Source organism: Alexandromys fortis, unplaced genomic scaffold, assembly GCF_014885135.2.
Source record: "Alexandromys fortis isolate MF-2015 unplaced genomic scaffold, M_Fortis_MF-2015_v1.1 scaffold_12, whole genome shotgun sequence".
NCBI lineage: Eukaryota > Metazoa > Chordata > Mammalia > Rodentia > Cricetidae > Alexandromys > Alexandromys fortis.
The window spans coordinates 14780485-14793423 of NW_026067937.1; the positions used below are offsets into that span (position 1 = coordinate 14780485).

The window sequence follows — 12939 nt, forward strand, 5'->3', positions numbered from 1 at the left end:
ACACTGGAGCACCGGACTGAGCTCCCAATGTCCCAAGGAGGAGCAGAAGGAGGGAAAATATGAGCAAAGAAGTCAGGACCACGAGGGGTGCACCCACCCACGGAGACAGTGGGGCTGATCTATTGTGAGCTCACCAAGGCCAGCTGGACTGCGACTGAAAAGGCATGGGATAAAACCGGACTCTCTGAATATGGCAGACAATGAGGGTTGCTGAGAAGCCAAGGACAAGAGAGGTTTCTAACTTTGCAAGGTAGGTAGATGTTAGTGTCACTGATCAAAAAAAGGAAGCTCAGAGGAGAAACGAGCCAGCATTGGTATTGTACTGGAGTAACAAGTTCGCTCCATGTTCATGTACTGCCTCAGGTTCCCTTGGAGAGGGGGAGGGGAATTCAGGGTGTTAAATGCCAAGAACAGAGTCTCCAAAATGCTAACATTTAAAAATAGACACTGACAGGCAGCTGTGGTGCACGCCTTTAATACTAGAACCTGGGAGGCAGAGGTAGGAGGATCTGTGAGTTAGAGACCAGCCTCATCTACAGAATGAATTATAGGACATCCAGAGCTGCACAGAGAAACCCTGTCTTGAAAACACACACACACACACACACACACACACACACACACACACACACACAAAGAGAGAAAGAAAAGAAAAATGAAAATTGAGTTGTCAAGGTGTCACAATAGCCAAGGAGTGGGTACTGCAGTTCTGAGGAACAGAATGAGAGGAAAGGTCAATCGTAGTGTAGCCTGTTTTGTTTCCCACAGTACAGTATGGAACAGATGGGGGTGGGTAAGCAGACTTTGGGAAACACTTGCAGTGTGACTTGTCTTGATATGAATGGCTAACACTGAGAACAAGGGCAGCTGGGATGGATGGCATTGCAGCTTTGCCACTCATAGAAAGCATAATGTTTATTAGTAAGACACAAGTTTGTATTCTCAGAAAGATGAGACCTGAGACATTGGGAGCACAAGCAGCCGGCACCGTTAGGGATGCTGTCCCAAGTTTCTAAACGATGTATTATTAAGGAGCACTAAGTGAGCTTTGCATCTCAGGTCCTCCTTTCTGCACCACATGTATTATGAAAGTTGTTGTTATCGCAAAGTTAGACAAGATCTTCATTTGTATTTGGGCTCCACTCTGCAATAGGAGCCTTGGTGACTTCTTGAACACACACAAGTCAGGGCAAACTGCAGAGCAACAGCAAGGAGTGAGGTGAGCAGGGTGACTGGGCCTGTGTCCTCGCCCTCCTGTGACTCTGAGTAAGTGTCACTGCACTTGTACCCAAGTCTCTTGGCTTCTGCTTCTGTGTACTCAGTGTTTATTAGGCAAGTTCACTGGGCTTTGACTCATCTTATATCTTAAGGTTTCATTCACCCCTGGTGATTTTTTTGGAGACAGCTAAGCTCATGTGATGTTAAGTTTCTTAGTTTGCTTTCTGTTGCTGTGATGAAGAACATAACTAAAATCAACTTGGGGAGGAAAGTACTTTTTTTCCACTCATGTGTCCTGATCACTGTCCCTAATGGAGGGAAGTCAGGACAGGAACTTGACTTCCCAAAGCAGAGTTTTGTTAACTGGCTTGCTTCTCCTGATTTTCCCCACTTGCTTTCTTACTCAAGCCAGGGCCCTGTGCCAAGGCTGAAATTGTCTTCAGAAGCTCACCTTCCTATATCAATCACTAATCAAGAAAATGCCCTGCAGATTTGTCTACAGGCAATCTGATAGAAGCATTTTCTCTACAATGGTTCCCTCTTCTCAGATAACGCTAGCTTGTGACAGTGTTGACAGAAAATTTAACCAGGACATAAAACTTTGCTCTCACACAGTGGCATTTGCATGAGTCTTCCTCTTTCAGAAAGGTTATTGACAAAATACACACACTACACATACATGCAGTATCCATCCCTCACTGGCAGAGGGCTCTTTGACATTTTTTTAAAGTGACTTGTACCTTTGGCAATGCTTTTGTATGATAGGAAACAAATGAATTTCTAGTTTGGAGACCTTTTTAAAAATTGAGTGCTGTGTATTTAAACCCAGGTTTGATTATTGGGTGACATCTACTGAGTTATATGGTCTCATGGGAATAAAACATTGAGTCTGTTAGGAAAAGAAATGGATAAGATTTTCAAATACAGATGACAAAGGAATATGCCCTGTGGGTGCTCCTGTCTGTGTAGGTTCGGATATGTGTGCCTTCTCTGTCAGTGCTGATACTCAGCCTTTGTGCTTCCTGAATAGGACAGTAGATAAGGGAGTGGAAGTAAGACACTGCAAACCCAGTAAGGATACTCATTGGCTGTTGGTACCCAAGTAGGTAGACGTGCCCCAGTCAAAGCTTATCTTCCCCACCTCCAAATCCAAAGCACTTGCAAGTGGGATCTGCAGTGAAGGAAGTGAAAAACTCTGTCACTGAAGTCTACAGGACTGTGCTCTAAACACTCTATTATAGAATAACTGGAGTGTCTGTTTGTTGGAGGAAGCCACTTGTTGGTTCCCAGCCACTCAGCCCCAAAATAAATACACAGAAACTATATTATTCTCCCAGCATTCCATTTAGTTTTCAGCCTAACTTAAGTTCTGCCCTGCTATAGGTCCAAAGCAGTTTCTTTATTCATTAATGGTAATCATAGCATACTGAGGGAAATCCCACATCACCTCCCCTTTTCTGTTTAAATAAAAACAGGAAGAAATATTTAATAAATAAATTTAAAAAAAAGAAAAAAAACAGGAAGGTTTTAACTTTAACATAATAAAATTACATATAACAAAACAGGTATCAAGCAAGAATCACAGTTACAATATTTATATCTACTTTATCTTTTATCATAGCTAAGGAAAACTATATAACTTCTTCAACTCCATCAAAGACTCCAGAAGGATATAATATTACCTAAGTAAACAGGAAGTGCATTGTAAGCAACTTCCAAAACTCTAGAACTGACAGAGACATCTTGCTGTCTGTATTCTGTCTCTTTAAAGACTTTGTTTTATTTTTTTCAAAACCATTTACTTCTTTTTATAACTATACTCTTTTTCTTTTCTCTCCCAAGCCTATATACATTTTTTAACATACTGTATCTTATTTAAAGGTCTTTTTTTATCTGAATTTGTCTTTATTGTGTATCTGTAATCCTTTACTGTCCAGGAGCACTTTTTTAATTATTTATTTATTATTTATTATGTATACAATATTCTGTCTGTGTGTATTTCTGCAGGCCAGAAGAGGGCACTAGACCCATTAAAGATGGTTGTGAGTCACCATGTGGTTGCCGGGAATTGAACTCAGGACCTCTGGAAGAGCAGGCAATGCTCTTAACCACTGAGTCATCTCTCCAGCCCCCAGGAGCACTTTTTAAAATGCTAAGCGCTTCTTAAAAACTTAAGCTGTGGCATAGCTAGGTCAAATACGACACTGCCTGCTTGCCCAGCCCAGTCCAGCATGGCAGAGTGGAACTGTTTGCTGCCTCCAGGAGCCATGTACACTGCCCCATTTTCAGGCACACAGCCAGTCTATGTTGCCATTAAGCAAGTTATTGTACTCTGTTCACAAACCCATTTAAATGCTCGTTTCCCAGACCTCCCGAAAGAGCAGAGTGATTTGCGCTGCTGAACCAGGAAACCGCCACTTTTTTTAAAGAAGTCTCGCAGTTTTTACTGCGCCCTGCATCACCTTGCTCACTGCAAGCCCAACTAGAAAAAAAAATTGTAGCTACCAAAAGCCATGCTTAACTCTGTTCTTTTGTGTCCAGAATTCTTTTTTAAGCTTTCTCGGGTTTTTTAATGTGGATATAGTTCCCCATGTTGGGTGCCAATTTGTTGGAGGAAGCCACTTATTGTTTCCCAGTTGCTCAGCCCCAAAATAGACACACAGAAACTAGATTATTCAAATTACTACTTGGCCCATTAGCTCTAGCTTCTTATTGGTTAACTTATATCTTAATTTAACCCATTTCTATTCATCTGTGTATTGCCACATGGCTGTGGCTTACCAGCTAAAGTTCCGGCATCTGTCTCCAGCAGGGCTATATGGCTTCTCTCTGACTCCACCCTTCTTTCTTCCAGCATTCCGTTTAGTTTTCAGCCTAGCTAAGTTCTGCCCTGCTATAGGTCCAAAGCAGTTTCTTTATTCATTAATGGTAATTACAGCATACAGAGGGGAATCCCACATCAGCTGTTTAAAATTTAGTGGGAACAGAAAGGGGACCTAGTGGTAAAGGCACATGCTATCAAACCATATGACCTGAGTTTTTTCACCAGAACCTATATGGTGGAAGGAAAAAAATAGACTCCCAAAAGTCTAACCCCTACACAAGCTCTCTGCATGCATAAACACACATGTACGTTATAAAAAATATAATTAAAGATTAAAAATTAATTCTATTAAACTTTGTTTAGATACACTCACTATGCATAGCAAAGCTAAGAATTCCTGGTGCTCACATCTGAATCCTATGAGAAGTCACTGGACCCAAGGCCTGAGCAGTTAGAGAATTCCTAAGTCTCTGGTTCTTGTTTGAGATGCTGTCCTTACAATTACTAAACTCAAGAGATTCAAGACAGTTTATTAAACACAGATAAGTAAAGCCCATTTAGCTTTAAATCTAACAGTCTTGTCCTAGCATCACAGCCTCGCTCTAAGAGAAAGGGCAAGCCTGCTCCCAGCAGATACTTCTGATGGTGAGTCCCTTCCCTGTTCTAGTTCAAGAGTCTATGCTGACTCTTCTCAGTTCTTCTTCATTCTCCCACCCCCACTGCCCAAAACTTCCTCCAGCTCAGGAGCTTCCCTCCCCTCAGCTTCTCATTCTCCTGATAACCCTGCTATTTCAGCTATGCACTCTCTTGGTCTCTCTTTTACCTACTCTCTTGTCTTCATCTCCCTCCTCCCCACACTCTTCTCTGCTTCTCCTGTGGCCAGGCCCAGTCTGCTGGCCACATTCAGTCTACTTCTTTTTATCTCTGCCCTGGACTCTTCAGATGCCTCTAGCTAGTCTGTCCCTCAGATCTATACTAAAAACCTTCCCCTTAACCACACCGCGGAGCAATCATGTTATCAGTTTCTATATTTTCATATCTGCTTTTTACAAAGTTTACAAATGAATCAAATTCTGATATATAATGAATACATTGTATGTAGTCTACTTTCCTTAACATGTGTATGCACACATATGTCCACACTGACTTCTCAGTTTTGTGTGTTTGCACATATTTTCAGTAACTCCTCCCCCACAACTTTGCATCCTCATCCCACAAATCAACATAACCAGTTTTGAAGGCCCACTCTGCCTTCTGACGTATATGGTCCCCTATTCTGTTCGGTTTGGTTTGGTTTGGTTTTATTATTTTCTGAGTTAGTGCCTCACTATGTAGCCCTGACTGGCCTGGAATTTGCTTTGTAGACCAGGCTGACTTTGATCTTACAGAGATTTACCTACCTCCCTCCCCCAAGTGCTGGGATTAAAAGTATGTACCACTGTGCCTGGCTCCTGGTCTACTAATTGTAAGTCATATTATAACTAATCTCTGTGCTGCAATTTCCTAACCTTCTCAAGAGCAAGAACTAAGCTTTTCCACCTTCATGCCCATCATTTCTTCTGTTCCTCCTGTGTTGGTGTCCTTACTGGACTGCTGTAGTAGCTGATGATCCTTGGGGTTTCAGTATTCAGAACGCCTTTGTAAAACAATGGTAACAAGTAGCTGAATCGTTTGGTCTGTATTTACCCAGAATGCTCTGTAGAAACCATCTCTCATATGCTTGTGTCAGTGAAAGCTTTTTAAAGTCTGCAGCTCCTGCCGCGGGAGGAAGATAGATAAAGAAGAGTCTGTCTCACTTGTCCATGATAAGCTAACAGATATTCTCCCAACCTTGTAATATACATTACAAGCAAATATCTCTTTGGACTCAGATTCAGTATTAGTATCTGTGAATTAGTTAGGAATCCTGAGGAATTCAGTTGAGCTTAGTTCCTCACTATCCTAACTTGAAGAAAATTACTCCAAGTTAAAGAATGCCACATTAAAATTAAAAATGGTAATGGCTATGGATGGTGGTTAACTTTTCCTCATAGTTTCTGAATGTAAAATCCTCTCATAGTAAACTTCTTTAGATTCTAATGAGTGAGTGCTGCTGGGGATGATCTGGTCCTTCACATTTCTAAAGGCAGAGCCTGGATTTCTCACTGAAGTAGTTTCTAAAGCTGTGTTGTGATTCTGCCTCCACTAAACCTGACTTTGCTTCCTAGCTTGGTCATCTCAGGAAAGGCCATGTGGCAGGATCAATAAGCCAAATTTACATCCAGTTTCTTGTTTTCTACTCTATGACAATAGAGATCGGTTCAACACCAGATAAACCCTCCCCTTCCCTTGGGATAGAATTCAACTCCAGAATTTATAATATGAGGGACACACAGTCATGTGTTTTACTTCTTTTTTCTTTCTTTCTCCCCTCCCTATCCTCTGACTCATTCCCCTTACCAGGAGGGAATCCCAGTGTACACCTCAGTGATTGCCGATTTCAAGTGTTAAAGATAGCTTCTTTCTCCCTGGCAATGCACTTATAAGGTCAGTCTGCATATAGCAATTACTTTAAACTTCTTGCAAAGAATTTCATTGGGCTTTAATTGCTGAATGAGAAATACAATGAAGCATTCCTGCTGTTAAAATCATTTCTTTTGTTTTTTTCCAAATAGAAGACGGCATAGGGCAAAGGAGGTGAAGCGCCTTCATCAGTCTCTCAGCTCCAGTCCTTAGCAACCACTTCATGTTACCCATAATTCAAGGTTTCTAAATTCTTACTTCAGCAGTGGTTTCATTAATTGTTGTTTCCCCAAGAGTCTCTGCACACAAGAGCTTATGTCTTCGGTTCAAAGAAAGAAAGAAACTTGACAAAAATAGATTGTTGATTTGTTCAAATTTGCACGCTAAGGCTTTGACTAAGGTGGAATTTGATTTTCTAGCGTGGAGTGTCCATCTTGACACTCCCCTTTTAAAGAAAAGGGGAAGGCATACACAGGACTGTCATTCCTGACTCAAAGCTCTCTGTTGCCAGTAAGGGTTCTTCTGTGGGGCTACTGTGAGGCTAACTTCTAACAGATGCCTTGGGACTCAGAAATGATGGCAGTTGGAGCTGAATTGGTTGCTGTTTCTCTTCAAAGACTAATAGGATCTCTAATTCCAGCATCCCATAAACACAGGCATGCATGCATATACATGCATGCAAACAGATGCACGCACACACCACAGGCACACACAGTGCACAAACATATGCATGCATACACGTGCACAGAAATGCACACATACATGTGAACATATACGAATTCTCTGAAGTTACGCCTGTACCTCAGTAACTTCCAATGGGTCATCTCTTAAGATTATTCAATGGCTAAAACTAAAAGGCCTTGTTTTAAAGAATGGTCATACCAGAGAACTTCTTTTTCCTTTGTGACTTTTCAAGGGACCAACACTAATAATAACAGCAGCTTATCCCATGCTCACAATGGTCTCACTCTTTATATTTAATTCACAATGAATGAATGAAGGCCTACTATTTTTAAACTCAATTTACAATTGAGAGATCTGATACACAAAGATAATAAAAGTAACCCCCTGCTTTAGAATACTGATGATTCTAGAGACAGAATTTGTACTCAGGAAGTCTGGTTCTTGCTGTGCTCCTAACTATAATCATGCCAAAAGCACCAAACCATCTTCTCTGTGACACCAGCTAGAGTTACTTGGCTAAGAGTTCCAGAATCTTGCTCCATAACTTTGCTGGCCTCATTGTTGGTGCTCATGCCTCAGCGTTTCTGATGCTGGAGTTATGTGTGTGGAATACCATACTCCCTAAGATTTATCATGTAAGTGATAACTCTTGTTAGGAAGTGGAACGTAATCTTCTAGGAACTTGGTAAACAGAATTAATGAGAAGAAAAAAGGTTTGCCTAACTTTAGAAATGACAGGAGCTCCCAAGTCTTAATTTGCTCTGAAAAAAAAAAATCTATCCACAAATCAGTTATATCTTTTTCCCTCAAATTACTTACACTTTGACAGAGTATTAGCTAGTTCTTTTTTCCACAACACCCTCATAACCTAGGTCAGTATTAGTAACCCTGGTATACAGCAGACACTCCACACAAAGAAGTATTAATAACCCTAGTATACAGCAGACACTCCACACGGAGAAGAAGGGTTGAATTGCTGAAGCTCCTACAGCAGTTCCCAAAGCAAAAGAGCCCTCCTTAGAGTTTCCTGCTTAGCTGAGATTGCAACAAGGAGATAGAATTGATTTAGATGAAAACGCTTTGTAAGCAAGTCCTGAGTGTTATGCATAGAAGAATGTTTGTCTTTCACTTGGGACCTTGTTAACTAAAGCATTTCATTTAAATCATGAGGTCTTTGTTAAAAATTATGGCATATGTCTCAAGGGTAGCCTAAGCCATAGATAGAGTATCTTCTGCATCAGTTCAGGGTAGATGTTGTGTATAGAAAATGCTGTTGTTACTTTTCATGCATGCATGCATGCCTATCTGTCTATCTGTCTCATCAGGGTCTAACTATGTATCTCATGCTGGCTTCAAATCCTCCTGCTTCAGCATACCCATCTATTTTGGGTGTTTTCTGGTATAGATCCAATACTTTCTTATCTTTAATAAGAATATAATCTATCAGGAAATTAAGTAACATGTTTCAAGGCTTGTCAGTTCTGCTCTGAGTTGGAGCAGAAGTGTACTGTGATCTAGAGAACACAGACTTTAGCTCTTTCTAAAGTATTTCACTAACACTCTCCCTTACCACACCCAGATGACTGGAGATGTAGTTTTAAAGTTAGGCAACTTAACTTACCAGTAACCCAGCTACTTAGACAGATCACAGTTGACTCAAAACCAGTCTGTTTTTAACTTTTGATGTAAAAAATTAGCATTAATAGTTCTCATTTTTAAAGATTTTTTTTAAATTATGCATATGTTGTGTCTCTGTGTGGGTAGTGCTGGTACCCCGTAGAAGCCAGAGACCTTAATTCCCCTGGAGCTGGAGTTATGGGTGGTTGTGAAGTCACTGGACATGGGTGCTGGGAAATGAACTCAGATTCTACGCAAGATAAGTATGTATCCCTAAGCACTGAGCCATTTCTTCATTTCTTAATATTTAAAGCGTTTCGTTTTCACTGGGCTGTTCCGATGCTTTGTATTGCTAAGAAATGCCTCATACAGAATAGCTGCCTGTTCTTCCTTCCCTCCCCTTTTCTGTTTCCCTCTGAGAGCTACTGGCCTGGGTTTGTGATTTGGAGGACAAGACATTCGTCAGCTACCCAGATGTTGCTTCCTGAGAGGGTCCAGGTCTGAGGCTATTCAGGAAGACCAATTTTAGCTTTGAGGGCTTTTGAAGATCATACCTTACAGGTTCCTCTGAGACATTTTAAATGATGAAATATTTTTTGCAGTAGGAAAAGGGAAAGAGAAGAGAAGCAAGGTGATGTGACAGATCGCATCAGAAAACTGCACCAGCCTATGCTTTGATACTATTACAATTTACACAGCCTGTATCAGGGGAAAAGTGATGTAATCAGTCCTTAGCATCAGTATTTCCTCTCTGCTTTTAACAGCCATTCTTATTTATATCCCAATCAAGAACTGTCTCTGGGAAGTGTACATTCAAGTCAGTTGGGTGTGGAGAGCTGTCCATGTTGTTTTATTTCAGCGTTGTTGAGCTTAGTTCTCTGTTTCGTTGTTCGCACCAGCTGGTGAAGCACAGGCGGGCACAGATCAGAACCCTCTGTCCCCCGGTGGAATGTAGGGGAGACTGCAGCTCCCATTGCTTGTGGCTCCCATTCCATCAGCCCTCTGTGGACACGTGTATGCACACTGTGTCTGTCAGTTTGTGTTCCCCATTGCCTCCTAGACACACGTCTGCTCTTTACCTATGGTGCCAGCAGGCTTCCATCCTCTCTGTTCGGAGGACTTCTGAGTAAAGGGTGACAGGGCCAACTCAAATTCCAGTTACCATTTAACTTAGTTTGGATTATTATTATTTTCACTAAGAATCAGTCTCCTTGTGTCTAAAACAAAGATATTTAACAATTTTTATAAGGGTTAAGGGGAAGGATTTAAAAAAACACACACAAAGCACACATAAATATTGGCACCTTTCCTTGCAGCACCCTTCTGTAGGCTTATTGGATGCTTCAGAGTTGAAGTTATGCCCCCAGAGTGCTTTTTGGAAGGACTTACTTGGCACATGTGCCACCTCAGCATTGTTTGCCTTGTATTTGCTGTCTTCCCAAACTGCTTGTAATTTCTGAAAAGCAAGAACTCTTGAAACCGAATCCTCAGCTTTGGCAGTATCTTTGCTGTATGTGAGAAGCATTCCTTTGGAAAGTGACTCCCTCAGTCTGCAGTCACACTTAAATGTCCTGGTAAAGGAAAGAAATTACTTACATATTCTTAACCAAATGGTTGTCTCTACTAAGAAATCTGTGGCCTTCCAGTGATTGCATCTTCAGTGACAGTATACAGAGAGCAGAAAGGAGGAGGAAAGATCCCATTCAGTGAGCCAGACCATCTGAGACAAACAGTGACAAAGGAGAGATGTCTCAGCACAGCATAGTATTCTCTGGCCCAGACCATCAGGTGGAACTCAGTCCTGGGAGTGTCAACAGATATTCCTGATAGGGCCAAATCCTGTGACTCCCGGCACAACTGTAGTGAGATCAGTCCCACTGTGTGAATGATGAAGGTAGCCAAAAGTGCCAGGGTCTCATTCAAGATTTAACATTTTGTTCTTAGAACATTTTTACCCAGGCAGCCGGAACATGCTGTCTGAAAGGAAATCAAGCGACCTTTTCACACTGCAGTCTTAATGTGGGATTGCTGCTATCGTTCTCCTTTAATTCCTTGGGTTTTAATGCATATAACTTAAGTAATTCCTCACCTTTTGGTATGACTCATATGAGCTATATGAAAGACTAGTATATTTTTCTGTAATCCATTATTCTCAGACATATCCAGGCTCTATATTTCTCACTTTTTTTGGTTTTCCAAGACAGGGTTTCTCTGTAGCTTTGGAGCCTGTCCTGGAACTAGCTCTTGTAGACCAGGCTGGTCTCGAACTCACAGAGATCCACCTGCCTCTGCCTCCCGAGTGCTGGGATTAAAGGTGTGTGCCACCACCGCTTTTTATAGTGTCTTTAGCTTCAAGGGGATATTTTACAGTGATGAATAAAAACAAGATCTTGAGGCTTGAACTTTGTTGCCTACCAGCTTTTCACCAAAATACTTGATTCTTACAATACCATAGCAGCCAAAACTTGAATTTCAGTAAAAATCATGGGTCACACGCATACGCCTATGTACTGCTTTCTGCACTGTCTGCGTTGTCACCTTTTGCTCTTGATGTTTCGGGACCTTGCATTATGAGGCAACGTGAGAGATGTTTCTAATGTGTGTATCTGTATCTCTTGTCATTGAGGTCATTGTCATGAGAAAGCCCTGGACAACAGCCATGACAAACAGAAATATTTTGGCAACCCACAGTCACTGGATGCTGCTGAAGAAGAGCCCTCTAAGCAAGGAGCAGAGGAGGACCCTGTGCTTTCTGTTGAGAACTCAGGGAGGGGCTCAGATGCCCTTAGACTTGAAAGTAAGTTGATTTGACCTGAGCTATGCTTCTGTGGGAAAATCAACTCCCAGACATCAGGCTTACACTCCTCTCTCCTCTCAAGAGTTTGTTTCCTTCTTGTGACACTCACAGAGTCAGGAGAGTGGCTCCAAATGACGGGGAAGTGCTCTTCACACGCTTTCTTCCTTTTCTGTCCCTCTTTTGCTAGAACAGACTTGATTCATGCATGTGCCTCTTTCTTCTCAATGCTCTCAGTCTGTGCAGTGAGTCACTGCTGAGAGGAACATCTCCAGCTTCTGGCATCCTTTGCTCTTGACCCTGGCCTGCCTCAGATGCTCTCCCACTTTCCTCACTTACTCTGTCCTGTGTCAGCAGCACGCCTGTATCCTGGCCTTGCTCTTCTTCCTGCCCATGTAGTGCCTTGCCTTCGGTGGTACAGATTCCCATGAGTACACCAGTGTCTCCCAGGCTGTGCGTGGCTTAAGGCTTCTCCACAGCTCTAGCTAATTTTTGTAGGCGCTTTCTCTTGATGAATAGGGTCGGCGTTTGAACTGAAGTGTTTAATTCCCATATCCCATCCTGTGATTGCAGCTCAACCCACCCAGGTCCCCTTTATCTCCTCAGTCTCTAAGACCTATTGAAGCTCTCATTTCTTCACCTGCTCTCCTTGCTACTAACTGACTCGGGCCTTCTTCACTTCTGCCCTTCCTCTTAATCTGTTTTCCTAACTAGAGCCTTTACCTTTTACTTCGAATATGCGCTATCTCTCTGTGTGTGCATACATATAAGTCTATATAGAATTAGAAATACATATGTGTGTGTATGTATATATATGTATATACATAGTGTGTGTGTGTGTGTGTGTGTGTGTGTGTGTGTGTGTGTGTGTGTGTGTGTAGAGAAGACCAACAAAGTCCATTGTTATGGATTCATGGTGGGTTCCAAGAGTTGTTTCTTTCTTTTTTTTTTTTTTTTTTTGAGTTGTTTCTTAAATATACTTCTAATCAGGTAAGTTTCCTAAGCCTAAATTTCTCAGGAACTCTCTATTATGATTCAGAAGAATCTAAACTAGCGTGGGCCATTAGGCAGCTTGGCCTCCATTTCTTTTATAACTATACCTTAGCAGGAAGTACAATGCCCATTCCTCTCTCAGGCCTCTTTTCAGCCTCTATATCCTTCACACAGACTTATACTGACCTCTGCCAATGCTTTGCTGACCTGGGCATGTAGCTCAAATGGTAATGCTTTCCTGGCAAGTACAAAGTCCTGGGTTTGTTCCCAGTACTGCATGAACTGGGTGTGGAGGGTCACATATCAG

At 41.8% G+C, this 12939-nt stretch overlaps 1 protein-coding gene across 2 annotated transcripts in view; it reads left to right on the forward strand.

Moving 5' to 3' along the window:
* The window catches only part of Ttc17 (tetratricopeptide repeat domain 17), a 115664-nt gene that overhangs the window by 56701 nt on the left and 46024 nt on the right, over positions 1-12939 (forward strand). For both annotated transcript variants that reach the window (XM_050147051.1, XM_050147050.1), the window contains exon 17: positions 11472-11642. In XM_050147051.1, the coding sequence (XP_050003008.1) occupies positions 11472-11642 (171 nt within the window). The remainder of the gene's footprint in view (positions 1-11471; positions 11643-12939) is intronic.